Consider the following 18,405-nt stretch of genomic DNA (forward strand, 5'->3'; position numbering starts at 1 on the left):
GCCTTCACCGTCCCTCATCCTGGGTCGACCACTTACCCTGGGTGGAGTACGCGCACAACACCCTCGTCTCTTCTGCCACTGGTAGGTCCCCCTTCATGGCCGCCTACGGGTACCAGCCGCCGCTGTTCCCGTCCCAGGAGGGGCAGGTGGAGGTCCCCTCTGTGCAGCACCACCTCAAGCGGGCCCATCGCGTGTGGAAGGAGGCCCGGGCTGCGTTGTCCCGCACGGCGGCCAGGAACCAGCGGATCGCGGATCGTCGCCGGCGCCCGGCTCCTTCATACGTGGTAGGACAGAAGGTGTGGCTGGCGACTAGGGATCTTCGGCTGGCCGGCACGTCTGCGAAACTGGGACCCCGATTTACTGGACCGTTCGAGGTCGAGGCCGTCATCAGTCCGTCTGCAGTCAGGCTCCGGCTGCCGCCCACCATGAAGGTTCACCCCGTCTTCCACGTCTCCCTACTCAAACCCGTGTCTTCCAGTGACTTGGCTCCTCCTCCCACGCCGCCGCCCCCTCCGCGGGTCGTCGACGGTGACCCGGTGTACACGGTTCGTGCCATCCTGGACTCTCGGCGCAGGGGAAAGGGGTTCCAGTATCTGGTCGACTGGGAGGGCTACGGGCCTGAGGAGCGGCAGTGGGTGCCTCGCTCCTGGATCCTTGATCCATCCCTTTTGCGCGACTTCCACGCTACACATCCATCCAAGCCGGGTAGTCCGCCGGGAGGCGTCCATTGAGGGGGGGGTACTGTCACGTCGCGTGTCCGCCAGCAGGTGGCGGGTTTTCTCACCCGCCATCTGCGCACCTGTCCGTAATTTCGGGCTGATTACCCTCCTATATTAATGAGACTCCGGCAGTTCTCCCACTGCCGGAGAATTCCTCACCGTGCCATTGATCTCTCGTGCTAACTCCTCTATTTGTAGATTACTCGTTGCCTTCTTGCCTTGCGGCCTTGACTCTTGCCATTCGCGTTAGTCACTAAATTGAATACTTAGATATTGCCTAATCAGTAGCTCCTCGCACTTTGTTTTTCAGCGAGCGTTTTCAGTTGTTTCCTTATTTCTTCCCTGGTCCTTATTTGACCAGCGTTTTGTGTTTCCGTTTTTTCCCTGTCGGGCTCTTTCTGTTTTTGTCATTAAAGACACTCTTTGCTTTGAGAAAATTCTTTCGTTGTCTGTTTTCCGGGGATCCAATCCTCTATTTCTTCGTTCTGCACGGAGCGATCATTATCGCTTCGGGCAGATCGTGACAAACATAACGACTGTCGTGCTTGTCTTCTGTGTGGTCTTGCAAAAAGCGAGGTCATGTCACAGCACTCCTAGGAGCAAATTAATAAATTCACATTGATGAGATACAGACATTAGAAGAGCTGATCCAGAGAGCAGCTCGAGTAAATATTTCATCCCAGCCTTACTCATTTATCTAATTGCTGTGATCTTGTGATTTGGACCAAAACATACCAAAGATGCGCTCGCAAATCAATTAGTGCTTATTGTGGGCCCACTTCCTGCCTGGGCTTCAATGTGCTTTCTTTTTTCTCTTTTTACTCCTTTTCTTTTCTTTTTTTATTAACACAGTGGCAAACATTTTCTTACCTCTCTGATAGGCTTTTTTTTTAAATTCGGCCCCCTCTGTTTGCGTTTATGTCTCCATTTCACTTTAACTTTATATTGGTAGCTTCAGTCAGACTACTGCCAAATGTTCAATACCTGATATCCACTCCTGAGTTGTATTGAGATTTTAAATAAATTATGTCTGCTATGGGCACAGTGGATGACTGGTTGTCACACCTGCCCCACAGTACATAGGTCTAAGGTTCGACTCCGGGCTCCGGCCTTCCTGTGTGGAGTTTGCATGTTCTCTCCGTGCAAGCGTGGTTTTTGTACGGGTGCGTGGTTTCCTCCCACATTCTACAAACATGCATGGTATGTTAATGGAACACTCTAAATTGTTCCCAGGTGTGACTGTTAGCGCGAATGGTTGTTTGTCACATGTGTCAAAGTCAAGGCCCAGGGGCCAGATCTGGCCCACCATTTTATGTGGCCCGCGAAAGCAAATCAAACATGGCAACTTCCATGTTGCTCGCTAAAATATGTACCAAAATTCTCAGATGTACAGTAATAAATAAGAGATATATTCTAAGCATTTTCTTGTTGCCAAACAATTCATTGCAATATCTTAAAAAAAAAGTTGAATAAAGTGTAATTCTTGACTTCTTTCTATGATTTCAGTCATAATGGCCCTCCAAGGGAAATGGTAACTAAAATGTGGCCCGGGAAGAAAATGGTTTTGACACCTTTGGTCTCTGTGTACCTTGCGATTAGCTGGCAGACAGTTAAGCGTTTACCCCCTTACTGCCCGAAGACAGCTGACATAGGCTCCAGCACGTCACGACCCTTTGAGGATAAGCAGATCAGATAATGGATGGATGGATGCATGGGTTGGAGCACAGACTGTGGTTGTCATGTGCCAGGTGCACACGATTGACAGCTTGCTATCTGAGTCATTGTGTGACCTCTCTTAATCTCATCACACTGGTCAAGAACCGTTACAGTTACATGAGAATGAGTGCTTGAAACCCCGCTGTCAATCAGAGCTAGCAGCAGGCTCCAGTGTGCCAGTAAATCATCGAATCACCCGGATTAACACACAAAGAGCAAATTGTCTTACATTTAACCATAATTGCAGTCATGTCGGAATGCTGGATCATCAGCTCAAAGAGTTTTCTAATGATTTAAGTCCAATTGTTGCGAAATGATTCCCTCTAAATTACATAATACTGTACTTAGAATAACCATCAGTATGATAATGAAATTATTATATGTGATCAATGGGATATCTGGTCAATTTCCTCTCAAAACTAAATTTACAGTGCATTTGGGTGTCATCCTTGCCCCATGTCTCAGATGAGGGCTATTTCATGTCCTATCAAAAATGAAACCTTTACAACGGTGTTAGATTTGAGCTGAAACTGTAATGGCGTTATTATGTTATGTTCGAGAGGAAGTGTACCAAACAAATGAGGTAAAGTCAAACCCCTGCATTTTCCTTCACTCGTGCACATTAAAACCAAAATAATATACATATAAAATTAGTACACTGAGAGTTATTCTACAAATAGGAGGCACTGTGGATTCGCGGGGGGAGGGGTTACACTGTATGCTTTGCTCTTGCGCTTTGCATCCAATGATGTTGTGCTGGTGTGCCTAATGTTAAAAAGAAGAAAAACATACTAAATGAATTTTACTGTCCAGGGAAGAAAGTGATAACACGCAAATTTTGAGAAAGTCAGACCAAAACACGATTTAGTCAGAGGCACAGTCTGCTACAAGAAAAAAAGGGTTAATTCTTAAACTGATTGCTAACGGTGTTTCTCTTGTCTTCTTCTCCCACCACGTTGATGAGAGGGACAAGTCCAAACCGGTTCTTACGTATATGATAGGCCGGTTTCAGCTGGCTCCGTTGCCGTAGCAACGAGCTCCTTATATATTCAAGACGGGACATCCGCTGCTTCCACTTCAGTTGGAGCTAAGTCGGGCTTGCACGCTCGCTACGGCTCAATTGTATGAAAGAAAACTGTTTTTACACCCCAGCGCTTGTGTCTAATGGACAAACTCTCTTTGTAAATGCTTTTTAAGGTAAGTCATCCAGTTTGTTTGTGTATGCGTGTTTTTTTCTTTTTTTCCGGGCCTTGTGTTATAGAGAAATCATTGCTAGCCGAACTCGTGAGAATGGCCTCAATAGCCCTCGTGTTGAAGTGGTGGTGGGGGGCCTTGCGTTGTGTTTACAGTTGACAACCACTTTGGTTATAAAACGGTTTGGAACTTAGTAATAATTACTACGCAATCTAAGTTTTAAGTTCGTGGTTTCATGTAACTAGTTAGTCGTTTTGTGTACGCACATTGCGAATTAGCCGCCTGGCGTTAACTGATGAGAATGGCTTCTCTTAAAAATTTTTTATATACATTTCATAAAACGTGCTACACGAGTCACGCCTAAGATCAACTCGCGTGTTCAGTCGATAGTAGCCTCCTGGCACGCAAAGCGGAACCGGCAAACTGACGTTTATGTAATTCGTTCACTTTCCATTTGTTGGTTTTGATGTCGTTCATAAAAGACGATGGATTCTCTTCTTGGGGATTGGAGGGAATCGTTCCTGGGCGGGGCTTTCTTTTCAGGGGCTCTTTCTCTGTATGTCTTTATTTATTTGTCATTTGGTGTCAAATTCTACTGACGTAATATAATTTTTTAATGCGACCTTGCGCAATTTAAGTATTCGTTAGCCTTATTAGGATGAATATTTTGTATAACATACTCAGACAGTGTATTGAAAACTCTAAATTTACTAAAACAAGTTGTTTTTCCCTACAAGAAAATTGTGCGCCATTTGTAATGTTTTTGCTTCACTTATTAGAATCATCACTCCAGGAGAACACACACTGTCTGCTCAACAGGCCCTGGCCTTGAGGCTTATTTAAAGGGGTTTAACTTCACTGGTGAGCCACCTTGGATCTCCTGCACCTGAGCAACTGACATAAAAATTCCATCTCGTAAGTACCACACTGGCTGTTGCCTTTGTCCCTTGTATGTTTCTTTTGTCGTTTTTTGGTGGGTTTACAGCACGGTACTCAACATTGACTATCTATTTTTGCAACCCTCTCTTGTAGGTTTTGAGTGACCATTTAAAGAACTTATTGTGACCATGAATACTGCCGAGTTTGATTTCTCTTTCCTTGAGGAGGGCTTTTCTGCCAAGGATATTGTAGAGCAGAAGATTAATGAGTCATCCATGACGGTAAGATCCTGGCGTGGCAATATTTACCCAATTTTGCTATGCTTCTGTTATGATGATCTGTTCTGTCAAACCATTGTACTCCTTTTTGCAGGATGACAGGGATGCCTTCTATGTGTGTGACCTGGGGGACGTTTTGAAGAAGCACTTGCGCTGGGCAAGGGCCCTTCCTCGTGTCTCTCCTTTCTATGCAGTCAAGTGCAACGACAGCCAGGCTGTTTTGATGACACTGGCCTCATTGGGAACTGGTTTTGACTGTGCAAGCAAGGTGACTATTTGAAACATGTGTCCAGGTCTTATGAGCGCAATTGAAAGCTAATGGCTGCGCTTACGCGTTTCCCCTCCAGACTGAGATCCAGCTTGTTCAGTCTCTGGGAGTGGATCCAAGCAGAATCATATATGCCAACCCATGCAAGCAGGTTTCTCAGATAAAGTATGCTTCTACCCACGGGGTTCAGATGATGACCTTTGACAGTGAAATGGAGCTAATGAAAGTGGCTCGCTGTCATAACAATGCTAAGTATGGCTTTTCGTAAACCGGTCGCACTATAAAAGCATTTGCGCAATTTGCTCTACCGGTCCTTTCTGAATTCCTTATGCTTTGTTTTTCCAGGCTGGTGCTGCGTATTGCCACAGATGACTCAAAGGCCGTTTGCCGTCTGAGCATCAAATTTGGAGCCCAACTTAAAGCTTGTCGAGGCCTTCTGGAGAAGGCCAAGGAATTGGGGCTGGATGTGATCGGCGTCAGCTTCCATGTTGGCAGTGGCTGCACTGACTCGGCGGCCTTCAAGCAGGCTATTGCAGATGCCCGCTGTGTCTTTGATATGGGGGTGAGTGAAAAATCTGGAATGCATTCACTACATATACCCGCAGAAATGAGATAAAAGTGCCGTTGTGGAAGTTGAAGGAAAAGTGCTTGGCTCATATTGGCAGATGTCAAACCTTGCCTTTATTTTGCCATGTGGGAAGGGCCTTTCAGTTGCAGTGCAAGTTTACCTGGTACAAACAAAGTTAAATACCTCTCTAATGTTTTGAAACATGAGCTTTTCAAAAGCCAGAAGTGTTAAGTCTTCATGTGGTTTTGTTGATTCAATTCATTGTGCCCATTGAAGTGTTTTGTTCGACTTCTTATTAGCTTGTTCTAGGCTTCTGCATGAACCTTTTGGACATCGGAGGGGGTTTCCCTGGTTCAGAAGATGCAGACATCAAATTTGAAGAGGTATGTTTTTTACTTTGTACAAGTTTGTATTCAGAGCCTGATTTTAATATTTTCTCAATTTACCTCTATGTAGATCACTGCAGTAATCAACCCAGCCTTGGATAAATATTTCCCTGTTGACAGTGGTGTGAGAATCATTGCCGAACCTGGTAGATTTTATGTGGCCTCTGCTTACACTCTGGTTGTTAATATTATCGCCAAAAAGGTCCTTATAGATGACGATTCGGCCTCTGACGGTAAGGGCAGTTTAGTTTTTATAAATGTAATGCTATTTGTGACTCTGAAATTAAGGGTGTCTGTCTTTTCCCCCCCAATCCATCACAGAGGAAGATGAAGGGGTCATTGACAGGAGCCTAATGTATTATGTGAATGATGGAGTGTATGGGTCCTTCAATTGTATTCTGTATGACCACGCACATTGTCTGCCAACTTTACACAAGGTAAGATGAAAACAAACAGGACTACAAACAACAAGATGTGTTCATGTTTTTTTAAACTGTTAGTCTGCTCTGCTTCCATAGAAGCCCAAGCCAGATGAGGCCATGTATCGCTGCAGTATCTGGGGCCCAACATGCGATGGCCTTGATCGTATAGTGGAACAGTGTAACCTGCCGGACATGCATGTGGGTGACTGGCTGCTCTTCGAGAACATGGGTGCCTACACTGTGGCTGCCTCTTCGACGTTCAATGGATTCCAGAAGCCCGATATTCACTACGTCATTTCACGGCCAGCCTGGTTGGTAAAAGTCATACAAGCATTTTGTTGCAGGCTTGCTAATGCAGATGTTAAATTAATTTTTGGTCACTTTTGCTTTTAGGCAACATGTGCAGCAGATCTACGCCCAGGGACTGCCGGTCCCCGCAGAGTCCTGCACGCTGGATGTTCCAGCCTGCTGCGGAAGAGAGAAGAACTTGGAGATTCCCTCTAAGTCTCCCCAGGCCCATGTGGTTTAAAGGGCACCATCATTCGCAACAATAAAAACACATCATTCGCCTTTCATTACAGATGCAGCTTTTTTTATGTTTGTGAAAAATCTTGGCCAGTTACTGTACTTGGAAAAGGAAACAGGTATTTTGCATTTCTGTATTTAGAAGCTAATAATTTTCAGTTAGCTGTGGTGACTCGATGGTACCATTCAAGAAAGGCTGCTATAGTTTTTGTTTGTTTTCAATTGTCTCCATTTCATGGAACCCTTTTATTTGACCACATATACAAGGAATTTTGTATTGCCTGGCTAGTCATTAAGTAATCAGTCATTCCGAAAGCTAAATAGTCATCACTTACTCACTGTGTTTCCATCAAACTCCATGCTGCAGCTGTTTTTCATTCCTATATTGTTTAGATCATGTTATGCTGTAGGTGGTACCCTGTTAAAAACAAATCTTGATAGCAATTTATCCACCTGGCCTCAAGACATGACTGCCTCTTTCTTATTTAACTTAATTTTGTGGTTGTATCCTCAAACGCAGAACGTGAGCGTTGTGAAAGAGATGGGATTCTTTCCTATGGAAACGTTTGCAGGTTTTGTAATTTTTCCCCCCAAAATAAAGTGGTGCAGAACTGAATGATTTCAAAATGTTGTTCAACCTTTGACCACTTGAAGGCTATGCTTGATTATAACTAGTCAGGCATTTGCACAATGGTTTAATAGCGCCATCTCGTGGGTCTAGGAGGGACTAATGTTCCAACCAAGAAGGCAGAAGCCTGTTCCATGCTAATAACCCACTTGATACACTGATTATCCTAGACAGGGTTGCGGGGAGTAGCTGGAGCCCATCCCAGCTGACTTCTGGCGAACTACGCCCTGAACTGATCGCCAGTCAGTCGCACGTCACATATACAAACAACCATTCACACCATCGCTGCGTGCACACAAGTCGGGCGAGTGTAGAACTACTCCATCAGCAACTAACAAGTTATGAGCACATTACACCTGACACTTTTCTCCAGCCGTTCCAGCCTGCCTGTACACGCTCCTTCACCTCTTTTCCACACTCCATTGCTCTGGACAGTTGATCCCAAGTACTTAAACCTACTTTCTGGTACGCAACAGTCACATCTTCTCCTCTGTTCTTTCTCATTTTCCTCATTCATCAAAGTACTCTTTCCATCTTCCCATCACACTACTGGCACCTGTCAATACATTTCCATCTCTATCCTCTATCACCCCAACCTGCTGCATGCCCTTACCATCTGTCTCTCTGTCTTGCCAACCTGTATAGATCAGTCCCTCTTGCTGTCCAGCCAAGCATACAAATCATCATAGGCCTCTAGTTTGGCCTTCGCCACCTCTACTTTCACCGTGCAACTCCCTGTACAGTACTCCTGTCTACACTCTTCAGTCCTCTCAGTGTCCCACTTCTTAGCTAACCTCTTTCTCTATATACACTTCTGCACCACCTCATTTCACCACCAAGTCTCTCCTCGGCAAACCTCCTCGCTGCCCATCTTCAAAACCCTCCTCAAAACTCACTTGTATTCTTTGGCATTCGACTCTTCATGACTTAGTTTTGTTCTTGGTTTTACAGTTTGGTGCTTTCTACTGCCTTTATTTCTGATTTGTCTTACTGTTTATTGTGCATGTTCAATTGCTCCATGTACAGCACTTTGTATGCAGCGATGGCTGTTTGAAAGTGCTCTATAAATACTGTTGACTTGACTTAGTTACTTTCCTTCCAGATGACAATCTTTGAATATGCTATATGCTTCTTTCCAAAAACTACTGACATTGAAATTGGGTTCCTAAGGATACAGTTTGAAAGATGCTTCTGTTTTGATGAATTGTTCTTTTTGAAATGGAATAATTGGTCAGAATCATTCACAACTAGTAAAAGATACGTGCATAAACTGCTAATAACATAGTGGGGACTTAATAATGGTTCCCAAGTGTCCATACATGATCTCAAAACAAAACCCAAAGTAACGGTTAGTGATGTGATAATAAATGATCTAGAAAGGGAGATCAATGCTGCCCCATTTGTTTCCATAGAGTTGGACGAGACTACGGATATCACAAACAAAGCACAGATCTGTTATTTTGCGCTATGTTGCCAAAAGTGAAGTGGACTGTGGTGGTGGAAGCATTTTTAGGATTTGATGATGTAAGTGATGATAGGCGAGCCCCTGCTGTAGCTGCGTATGTCTTGGAAGTGTTGGAGAAAACAGCTGTGTTAAAAAACTAGTAGCGCAAACCTATGATCCCGATCGCTGGGACAATGATACTCAAATGATGGTCACTGGATATGATCGATGGCTGTCAGAAGCATCGACATGCTTTTTTGTGAGGGCATTTTCAGTGAAACTGATGCACTTTTTAGAGTGCTGCAAAACAAAGTCATGGACATTGGATATTGTTGTGCGTGAACCCACGACACCATCGGAGTTGTTGAACGCATGAGACTGGACTTTAACACACTGTATGAGCGATTTGAGCAGAAATGCAGCACACTTGGCCGAAACAACAGTGGAAGAAATCAGTCGGTCAGAGATGAGAGAAAACAAATGTTCGACAAGATTATGGTCAACATCAGTGTTCAGATGAAAGCTAGGTTTGATCATTTTGTGAGCTAGCTTTCCTCGGTTTGGTCGACTGTACAAAATTTAATGAGAGTTCACAACATTTTGATGACACCAAACTGCAGAGCCTGTCAAAATCTTATAACAAAATAAATTAGGCTAAGAAAAATACAATAGAATGTTGTATTTTTACCCATGGGGTCAAATTTTGGATATGAAATAACCAGTAGCCAATTGAATAAGCTACTGTTTTTGGTTGATACATTTGTAAATCTGACACTAAAGGAGTCGGTGCCTCACCAACCATGAACCTCACCGCACGCCACTGGTACTGTACTTACACTCTTCCGCTTCTGGAAAAATCTCATCCCCGACCTTCCCATTAAAAATATTTTTTATTACCTTAAGTGTCCAGTAGAGTTCAGCATGGAACCATCTTAAACTACAGGAATGAAAACCATACAGTACTTTTACAAAAATAAGGTTTCAGCGAACATCAAATAATACGTACCTCAACGCGTGAGTTTTTTTCCCGCTTAGAGCAGATGTGTTACAAAATACAACACGATGACATCTGTCCCCTCGATTCCATGCAGGGCCCATTTGGGTTCTTTTCAAATGAATTACTTTTATTATATGTACACATTTCAATGTTGAGATACTCGTACCGGTAACTTGAGTGCTTTGGCATTTAAATGATCAACAACCATTTTGACATTAAATCATCCCATTATTGATTTTAAATACAGTATGTTCACAATTTCAAGATTAATTCATATTTAACATTCCCAGAGTGATAAATTGACTTGGTTTTTTTGACATTCTGAGAGTACCACTTGTGCAAACTTTTATTCTTGCAAACAGAGGCACTTTTTCATTGTTTTCTATTAAAAAAAGGGGGTGGAATATCAATATGTCTTACTCAGATTCACATTATGTTGATTAATTCATCATTTTATTTCTTTAATGACTCTTGAGACACTGTGCTATGCTAATCCTGGAATCCTAATTTAAAATTTAGGGACAATAACAATCCTCCTCACTTGCATGTATCTTTCCGTATAGTTATAAGGGACGAATTCAAGGAAGACGACTTGTCTTCCTTGAATTCTGTGAGCTGACTAAATTTTGCACCTCCAGCAGTTGGTGCATGCCCTTCCTCCTCCTCATCCTGGATTGGGCCTCACATCGTCCACGCCCCATGGACAATATCATATAAAAAGGCTACAATCAACTTTAGTTGGAGAGTGAAGGTTAAGCAGTCGGCAACATGATGTCATTAGTTTGGGGATTGGCCTGCATCGTTGGCATTCTGATCCCGGCAAGTCTGGGATCACAGTTAGGGCCACACCGCCAGCAGAGCCGTTTAGCCAGTCATTCCCTCCCAAAGGTATCACCACAGGTGTCCCCAAGGGCCCATGCCAGCGTTGAGGACGTCAGATCAACTGAACAAGCCTCTGATGAAGCACGAAGCTCTGAAATTTCCCCAGAGGTTCGGAAGACAGACCAGAGCATTCTGAGTTTGCCGCAGCAGGATGCACGCCACATGTACTTACCACAGGGAGGACGGAACCTCATCTCAGCAAGTATGTTTTAATTTTTCAATGTTTTCTATAGTTGCTGCTTGCGTGTTGCACCAGCATTGCTTTTAATGATACCGATAGATTTGTTTTTCCGTTGTACAATTTGGCACCAAGTAGCCTCCAGTACACATTTTTTTTCTGTCTAACAATGTGCTGCTTCACATGAATTTTATTTTTTCGCCAGTGATCTTGTACTACATATTTTAACAGTTAGTTGTCTATCAGTTAAGGTTGCACATGATAGGAATATTCGCCTCTGATTTTTTTTTTCCTGGAGAGAAGGTATCTTATCCGTCAAATATCTAATCAAATATTTGATTCATCTGTTATAGATGAATGAAGACAATTTCGGCAGCAGCTGCAGAGCACTTTCTAAACACAACAACAATGACATAAATAGCTTTTCTCTTCCTCCTTTTTGTGATGTACTATACTGTATATACATTATGCAGTGTTTTATAATGCTCACAAAAAAGTTGACTGCACTCTTCTCTTTTCATTGCTTGAGTTAAACCAGAGCTGCCGCTGCTCTAACACTCCTTCCTCTATATCCTTTTCCCTCTTTGAAAAGCTGGTGGCACTAATTCCAGGTTTTATCGCTCTCAGCCCTCACATCACCAGCCGCTTTCACAGCTGCAACACAAAGCAGCAAAGCATGCTTCTCAGCTGTTTGCTCAACATCCCAATTCTCCTGTATCCACCAGAATTACCACAGGTACTGAAACACACCGGTAAAAGACAGACTTGTAGTTGCTGTTAGATTGTTTGTCCTATTGTGCATTGACTTCTGAAGCTTTCTTTTGAGAAATAATGGGTATCTTTGCAAAAAAGAATGTTTTGGCTTTGAAGGCTTCTGTCACCACCAATGTAACACACATTTGCTATCTTGATAGAGCAGCATTTTTATAAAATATTGACAGCACCATTCACATATAACCGAAATGAAAAATAGCATATGCCAGTAACATAAAATGTGCTTGTCATCTATATCAGGTGAGGCCTTGTGCCCACTTGCTCTACTTCGGAACTGCCACTGCATTAGAGGTGGTGTTGCTCTGTGCCCAGGTTTGATAACTATTTCTTATTTCTGACACGTTTTCAACATGTCTTTCTTCTTTTTTTTCCAGTAACCTCATCAACAAACTGCAAGAATCGTCCAATAGATTTGGTTTTCATTGTCGACAGCTCCCGCAGCGTACGTCCTGCTGAGTTTGAAAAGGCCAAGGAGTTCCTGATAAACATGGTGGACACCCTGGAGATCGGCTCAGATGCCACCCGAGTGGGCCTTGTCAATTATGCAAGCACAGTGAAGATTGAGTTTTATTTGAACACCTATTTTGACAAGCAAGCTTTAAAGCACGCATTGGCCCGTGTTGAGCCTCTCTCTTCCGGCACCATGACGGGCGTAGCCATTAAAGCCGCAATGGAGAAAGCTTTTATTGCAGAGGCAGGGGCTCGCCGCAGCTCCATGAACATTGCCAAAGTAGCCATCATAGTGACTGATGGGAGACCCCAGGACCAGGTAGAAGAGGTATCAGCAGCAGCTCGGGCATCTGGCATCGAAATCTATGCGGTGGGAGTAGACAGAGCAGATCTGATGTCCCTCCGCCTCATGGCCAGCCAGCCTCTAGAAGACCATGTCTTCTACGTGGAGACGTATGGTGTCATAGAGAAGCTCACTGGCAAATTTAGGGAAACCTTATGTGGTAAGGATGATCTCGAGAGTGTGGAGATTCCATTAAGTGGTTTGCAAATAGCACAAACTGGCAGGCAAGACGGTTATGGGATAAAATATGAAAATGACAATAGGACAAAGCACGGTACGTCAAATTTATCCCTCTTAATAAGCAACTGTGATTATTAATGGGCAGTGTCATATTGTACAGCCCTCCATTTAAAGCTCAATGGTCTTCTTCTTTGTTCATTTAAAAAGGTCAAGGTCAATCCAAGTTTCAGTTTGGATTGTCTTCCAGAAAAACGGACACACGTGGAATTGTACTTAAATGCAGTCAGCATTAAGTATGTACAATGACCCAAGTACTAACCATCCTCAAGAAGAAGACTAAGCTTAGATCACTGGTTGATCTGGCAATTTCGAGAACTTTAAAGTGGTCCAAACCTAATATGATGCTGGCCTTTAGTTTTCACAGTGTATGCTGCTTTTGCAAAACTGAGCTGCCGATTTCGCAGGGTGCCGTACGCCCTACTCATGTACCTTGATGTGCTAAGCTGTGCAGGAATTAAAAGTGGGCTGTTGCATTTTTAATCAGCCTTTGTGGCTAATCTTGCAAGGCCAAATCTGTGTTTACTTAAGGTTTTACTTGAAAACTAATCTTTTTATCAAATCCCACAAATAATTGAAGTTCCAAATTCCTTACATTTACTTTTAAACATGAAGTACATTAAAAAAAATGGAGAGAACGTAGCTTTACCATTAAACTCATTCACTTCCAAAGACGTTTTTAAACGTCTTTTCAGACTTGGTCCAGAATCGGCTGGTACCGAATGAGTTAAGCTTAGATCTAAGTGTTTAGGTTACGATGATATTTGTTGTGTTTTCTGATTGTTAATATTTATTAATGTCTAAAAATGTGATCCATGGTGCCATAGATCCAGTTTTCCAAACATCCATAATCAACTGAACATCAAGATCTGAAACAGGTGGACAGAGTTGTTCAGTAACATAAAAAAAAATATTTACAGTATGCATTTACATTTCACTAAACTTAACATTTATTAAATGGAATGTAATGGATGCTTCGACCAGCCCAGCTGCTTCTAAGCAGTGTAAACTTGTGTGACTGCTGCTACGAATTGTGAAATGGGTGGTTGGTGCGGGGTCAAAATGACCGGTTTAATCAACTTAAAATTGGCTAATGTACTCATAAGAAAAGAGATCAACATGTCAGAGACCCAAATTCTCATTGCAAAGTGTAGCAGCGCTCAAACTTGGTTGCTCATGCAACGCGTTCAGCTCCCTTTGTGGTAAAAGCATTCGCTTGAAGGGTATGCATCGTTTTGCATGGCATGCGGGAATGGCGGGGATACGTCAAATGCCTGTGTCAAATTTGACATGAACTATCTGTTGCACGTCTTTTCATTCACGGCGAAGATGGTGATCAAATGACAAAATACAAGCATCACCATTTTGCATGACTAAACAATCATTACTCACGAGTGACTAATTGAAAACAAATACTAATTACACGTGAGTGTGAAATCAAGTAGACTAAAGCAAATCAGATATTTTCTTTCAGGAGTGGATGCATGTGCTCGCGGGCATAACTGCCAGCACATCTGTGTCAACAATGGTAACTCTTACAACTGTCAGTGTTGGGCTGGCTATGTCTTGAATGCAGACAAGAGGACATGTTCACGTAAGACTTTTCTTTTTTTTCATGCCTTTGCTAAACTGTGCCTTCGTCTTGATTCAAACCAAGTGACCGCTCACAATGTGACGCCATCTCTTTTCAGGTCAAGACGCATGCGCCCGGGGACATGACTGTCAACATATTTGCGTTAACAGTGGTGACTCTTACGTCTGCAAATGTGGAATGGGATACGTCCTGAATGCAGACCAGAAAACATGCTCACGTAAGTACTTGCAGTCCATTTTCTTTCTTTCGATTTTATATGGGCTTTATACCCAAATATGGTGTCTCATATTTTCTGCTTGCCAGTGGCAGTTTCTGGTCTGTGCAATACGTGTGGCCTCACCGGGTGGCATCTCTGACCCTTACCCCCAAATAAATGCAACACGAATTGGTTTTCTATCATGACATGCAAATCATTGGCGTTGGGGGAATTTGCCCAATATCTCTTTCCAGGTGCGGATCCGTGTGCTGCTGGACATGAATGTCAGCATATTTGTATTGACAATGGAGACTCTTACATCTGTAAATGTCATCCAGGATATGCATTGAATCAAGACAAAAGATCATGCTCACGTAAGGTTGCCTTCAAGTACATTATTAGTTTTGTTTTGTTTTCTCCATTCATCCATCCATTTCCCGATCCGCTTATCCTCACAAGGGTGTGCTGGAGCCTATCCCAGCAGTCTTCGGGCAGTAGGCAGTGGACACCCTGAACTGGTTGGCAGCCAATCGCAGGGCACACAAAGGCGAACAACCATCCACGCTCACACTCACACCTCGGGACAATTTAGAGCAGGGGTGTCAAACTCATTTTAGTCACGGGCCAATTTGGAGTTACGTCTTCCCTCGGAGGGCCAATATGACAGTGAAACCTCAAAATTATTACTTGTACACAACAAATAGATTACTAGTTTTTAAATCAGTAAAGTCAATTATAATACTGTTGTTTGTTCAATTATTGTTCAAGTGAGTGTAAACCAGGCAACAAATTTATTGCTAAATCTCAATGTTATTTATTGCATATGACAATTAGACATTTCGGTACAGATTTTAGCAAGTTGACACACATGATTTTCTTTCACGGGCCACAGAAAATGGCCTGGCGGCCCAGATCTGTCCCCAGGGTCTTGAGTTTGACACATGTGATTTAGAGTGTTCAATTAGCCTGCCATGCATGTTTTTTAAATGTGGGACGAAACCGGAGTACCCGGAGAAAACCCACGCAGGCCCTGGGAGAACATGCAAACTCCACACATTGAGGCCGGAGAACCCACTGACCTCTGCACTCTGAGGTCGATGCGCTAATCACTGATTTTAAATCCAATGGCAAACTGTCTATTTCGCTGTTGCAATACAGTATATCTGTTCTGTTCAACTTTTTTTTCCCAGTTTTAAAATGAATGAATATTCCCCAATGCAATATGGGTTAGAAAGCACAAATAAAATTGACAATCAGCCATTTGTAAATCCTGCGCAAAGTGCTTATTTGTATCCCTTAGTTTACCCGAAAACTGTCACCGAGGTGCACGTTTATGTTGCAGGTTTAGTCACTGATGCATGTGCCAGAGGTAATGACTGTCAGCAAATCTGCGTCAACAATGGAAATTCCTACTACTGCAGATGTCAAGTCGGGTACATACTGAATGTGGATCAGAAAACATGCTCACGTAAGAAACTGAACACCGTCACTTTTTTTTTTCCACTCATAAAATGAGGATTTTTACACTTCATATGGTTTACTCAACTGAGCGGTTGAGTTCCTTTAAATGTTGGAGCATCTCATTCCAGGCGCGGATGCTTGTGCTCTTGGACACAACTGCCAGCATACTTGTGTCAACAGCGGAGATTCGTACATTTGCAAGTGTCGTGTGGGATATATTTTGAATGCAGATAAGAGAACGTGCTCACGTAAGAATGTTTTCTTTTTTAACATGCAGTACATACAAAACTTGCACTGATATCGATATCTTGTTAAATTTTGCTACATATTTACCAAGCACAGAATTTGCTAAACATGCACAAGTGGTGTATCAAAAAATGCCATGACAAATGCAATGAGCCTGCCTGACACAATCAAATAATATCATTTTGACACGATGTTTCTGACTTTTTGTACTTTGCAGTGATGTAGAATGGCAATGCATCATATTTAGAGCTGTTTCGAATATTATGCTTCTGTTTTTAAGACCCGGATCAGGGGTTTAATATTGGACAATTTGACAGTGTTTGTCTTTTTTTGCATTCTACAGTCATGAAGAAACGTACAGTTGCCTGAAGCCATGACTTCAATATCCAACGTCAAGCATACCATTAACGGTCATTTATGGACGATTTATCACTGCTCCATAAATGGTCACGAGAACCTTTTGTGGGGTGACCTCATAAAGGAAGCTTGGTTCAAGTTTATCATTGAATGAAATGTTCTTTTTTTTAACATATGTGATGAACTGGGTCTTTAATGATCTTAAATGGTTGTTATTAACATAGTAGCCATTCACACTTGACCGCGGCGTAGCTCTTGGTGTGCAAAATGGACGTGTTTTCAAACACATTTCCTAATCTAATGGATGGCGGTTTATGATTGTGCTTTACCAATTCAATCAATATGATTTTTAACACATGGAACAATTGTTGATAACTCTTGATTTGTGTGCTCCATATCGTTTGCACGGTCTTAAAAGGAACTGGGCTGTGTCATATGGGGTCTGTCTCACGCAGCTGCAAAAAGGTATTGCAAGACAACACAGCTTTGACCGCTCATATTTTTCTTCTTCTTACAGAGGAAACGAGAAGAGAAATAACGCAAGATGCCTGCAAGTGTGAAGCTCAGATACTGTTCCAGAAAAAAATGCAGTCAACCATTCAAGACTTGAGCAGAAGACATATCCTTTCCCCTTCATATGATTCCAGCTGCATTCTAAATCCAAACTTTGAATTTGATTAAGTCATCACTTAGTTTTAACAATGATCTGCACTGATCAAACAGGAGCACTTTTCCTGTACAGTTTTTCTTGGTACTACCTTCTTAACTGTGAATCCACTCAATGACCTTTCAGACCGAGTGAACCAGATTGAAGACCAGCAGCAGTATTAGGGACAGTGATGATGTCACAAGACCAGCACAGAATTTGTATATTTTATCATATTGGAACTTTCCCATGGAATTATTTTCAGAAATTGAAAAAAAAAATATGTCGGACACTAATAGCACTTTGGTTTTATATTAAAACCCCTATATTTTCATTCCAAACATGTGTATGTATGTAATCATTCATTCATAGTACTGTATTCATTGCTTTCTATGCATGTATTTTCTCAGAGGTCCGCATCAATGAACATCAAACTGTTATCCTTTTAGCAACAAGATGATCTCATCCAGTGGATTACAGCAATACTATGCAGAGAAAAGATCATAGTAAAGTCGGATGCAGTTGGCCTACCTGTGGCTCAGTTACATAAAACTTTAATGGTGCACTTGTATCAGTTTGGAACTTTTTCATTAATTTCAGTCAAGACTTTTGTTTTATTTATGGTCGGTGTTGTTGTAAAACACAACAGACAAAGGTCAATTGAAAATCAGATCTGTTCAATTGTCCATGTGACCTATTCAAAGTGTGCTCACTTGTAAGTACTGTATTTTCTGCTTCTCTCACATCCAATGGTTTGGTTGTGAACATGACAGCATTTTGTAATGATTCTGTGCAAACTGATGCCTTATATAAGAAATATTTTAATTCCTGTTTCTTTTATAATGGACATGTTATTGGTGCTTGCTGAATAAATATTCTGAAATCATTTATTAAACGGATTTGTTGTGCATCTTTGACATCAATCCAGCATACATTTCAGAGCAATTCATTCAGTGAGCAATCCAGCAGAGATGCAGCACCGTAATTAATTTAATAACACTACTTACGCAGAAATAA

General features: G+C 42.3%; 2 protein-coding genes across 5 annotated transcripts; both read left to right on the forward strand.

Moving 5' to 3' along the window:
* Nucleotides 1-3,470: 3,470 nt before the first annotated feature.
* On the forward strand, nt 3,471-7,571 carry odc1 (ornithine decarboxylase 1). Of its 2 annotated transcripts, none has more exons than XM_052085794.1 (11): nt 3,471-3,632; nt 4,409-4,544; nt 4,662-4,789; nt 4,881-5,054; nt 5,134-5,306; nt 5,400-5,616; nt 5,922-6,005; nt 6,079-6,250; nt 6,342-6,445; nt 6,527-6,741; nt 6,824-7,571. In XM_052085794.1, exons 3-11 carry the CDS (start codon nt 4,697-4,699, stop codon nt 6,957-6,959), a joined length of 1,368 nt encoding a protein of 455 aa, XP_051941754.1. In that variant the 5' UTR covers nt 3,471-3,632; nt 4,409-4,544; nt 4,662-4,696; the 3' UTR covers nt 6,960-7,571. The 2 variants fall into 2 exon arrangements, with proteins under 2 accessions (XP_051941754.1, XP_051941753.1); XM_052085793.1 differs by having other exon boundaries at nt 6,079-6,241; nt 6,330-6,445.
* A 1,831-nt stretch (nt 7,572-9,402) lies between these two features.
* On the forward strand, nt 9,403-18,283 carry LOC127614431 (matrilin-3-like). Of its 3 annotated transcripts, none has more exons than XM_052085745.1 (10): nt 9,403-11,108; nt 11,677-11,820; nt 12,233-12,925; nt 14,363-14,482; nt 14,580-14,699; nt 14,933-15,052; nt 16,021-16,146; nt 16,268-16,387; nt 17,260-17,359; nt 17,519-18,283. In XM_052085745.1, the coding sequence occupies exons 1-10, from the start codon at nt 10,793-10,795 to the stop codon at nt 17,571-17,573; spliced, it is 1,914 nt and encodes a 637-aa protein (XP_051941705.1). In that variant the 5' UTR covers nt 9,403-10,792; the 3' UTR covers nt 17,574-18,283. The 3 variants fall into 3 exon arrangements, with proteins under 3 accessions (XP_051941705.1, XP_051941706.1, XP_051941707.1); XM_052085746.1 differs by having other exon boundaries at nt 9,408-11,108; nt 12,233-12,811; XM_052085747.1 differs by lacking the exon at nt 11,677-11,820 and having other exon boundaries at nt 9,637-11,108.
* Nucleotides 18,284-18,405: the final 122 nt, after the last annotated feature.

This window comes from Hippocampus zosterae, chromosome 14 (genome assembly GCF_025434085.1).
Source record: "Hippocampus zosterae strain Florida chromosome 14, ASM2543408v3, whole genome shotgun sequence".
Lineage (NCBI taxonomy): Eukaryota > Metazoa > Chordata > Actinopteri > Syngnathiformes > Syngnathidae > Hippocampus > Hippocampus zosterae.

Bases quoted from the DNA above. Each gene is read 5' to 3' on its own strand.
- odc1 (XM_052085793.1), top strand. From the start codon at position 4,697: ATGAATACTGCCGAGTTTGATTTCTCTTTCCTTGAGGAGGGCTTTTCT. The intron at 5,617-5,921 runs GTGAGTGAAAAA...ACTTCTTATTAG, and splicing joins GCTGTGTCTTTGATATGGGG to CTTGTTCTAGGCTTCTGCAT. The intron at 6,742-6,823 runs GTTGGTAAAAGT...TTTTGCTTTTAG, and splicing joins GTCATTTCACGGCCAGCCTG to GCAACATGTGCAGCAGATCT.
- LOC127614431 (XM_052085745.1), top strand. From the start codon at position 10,793: ATGATGTCATTAGTTTGGGGATTGGCCTGCATCGTTGGCATTCTGATC. The intron at 14,700-14,932 runs GTAAGTACTTGC...ATCTCTTTCCAG, and splicing joins AGACCAGAAAACATGCTCAC to GTGCGGATCCGTGTGCTGCT. The intron at 17,360-17,518 runs ACATATCCTTTC...AACTGTGAATCC, and splicing joins ATTCAAGACTTGAGCAGAAG to ACTCAATGACCTTTCAGACC.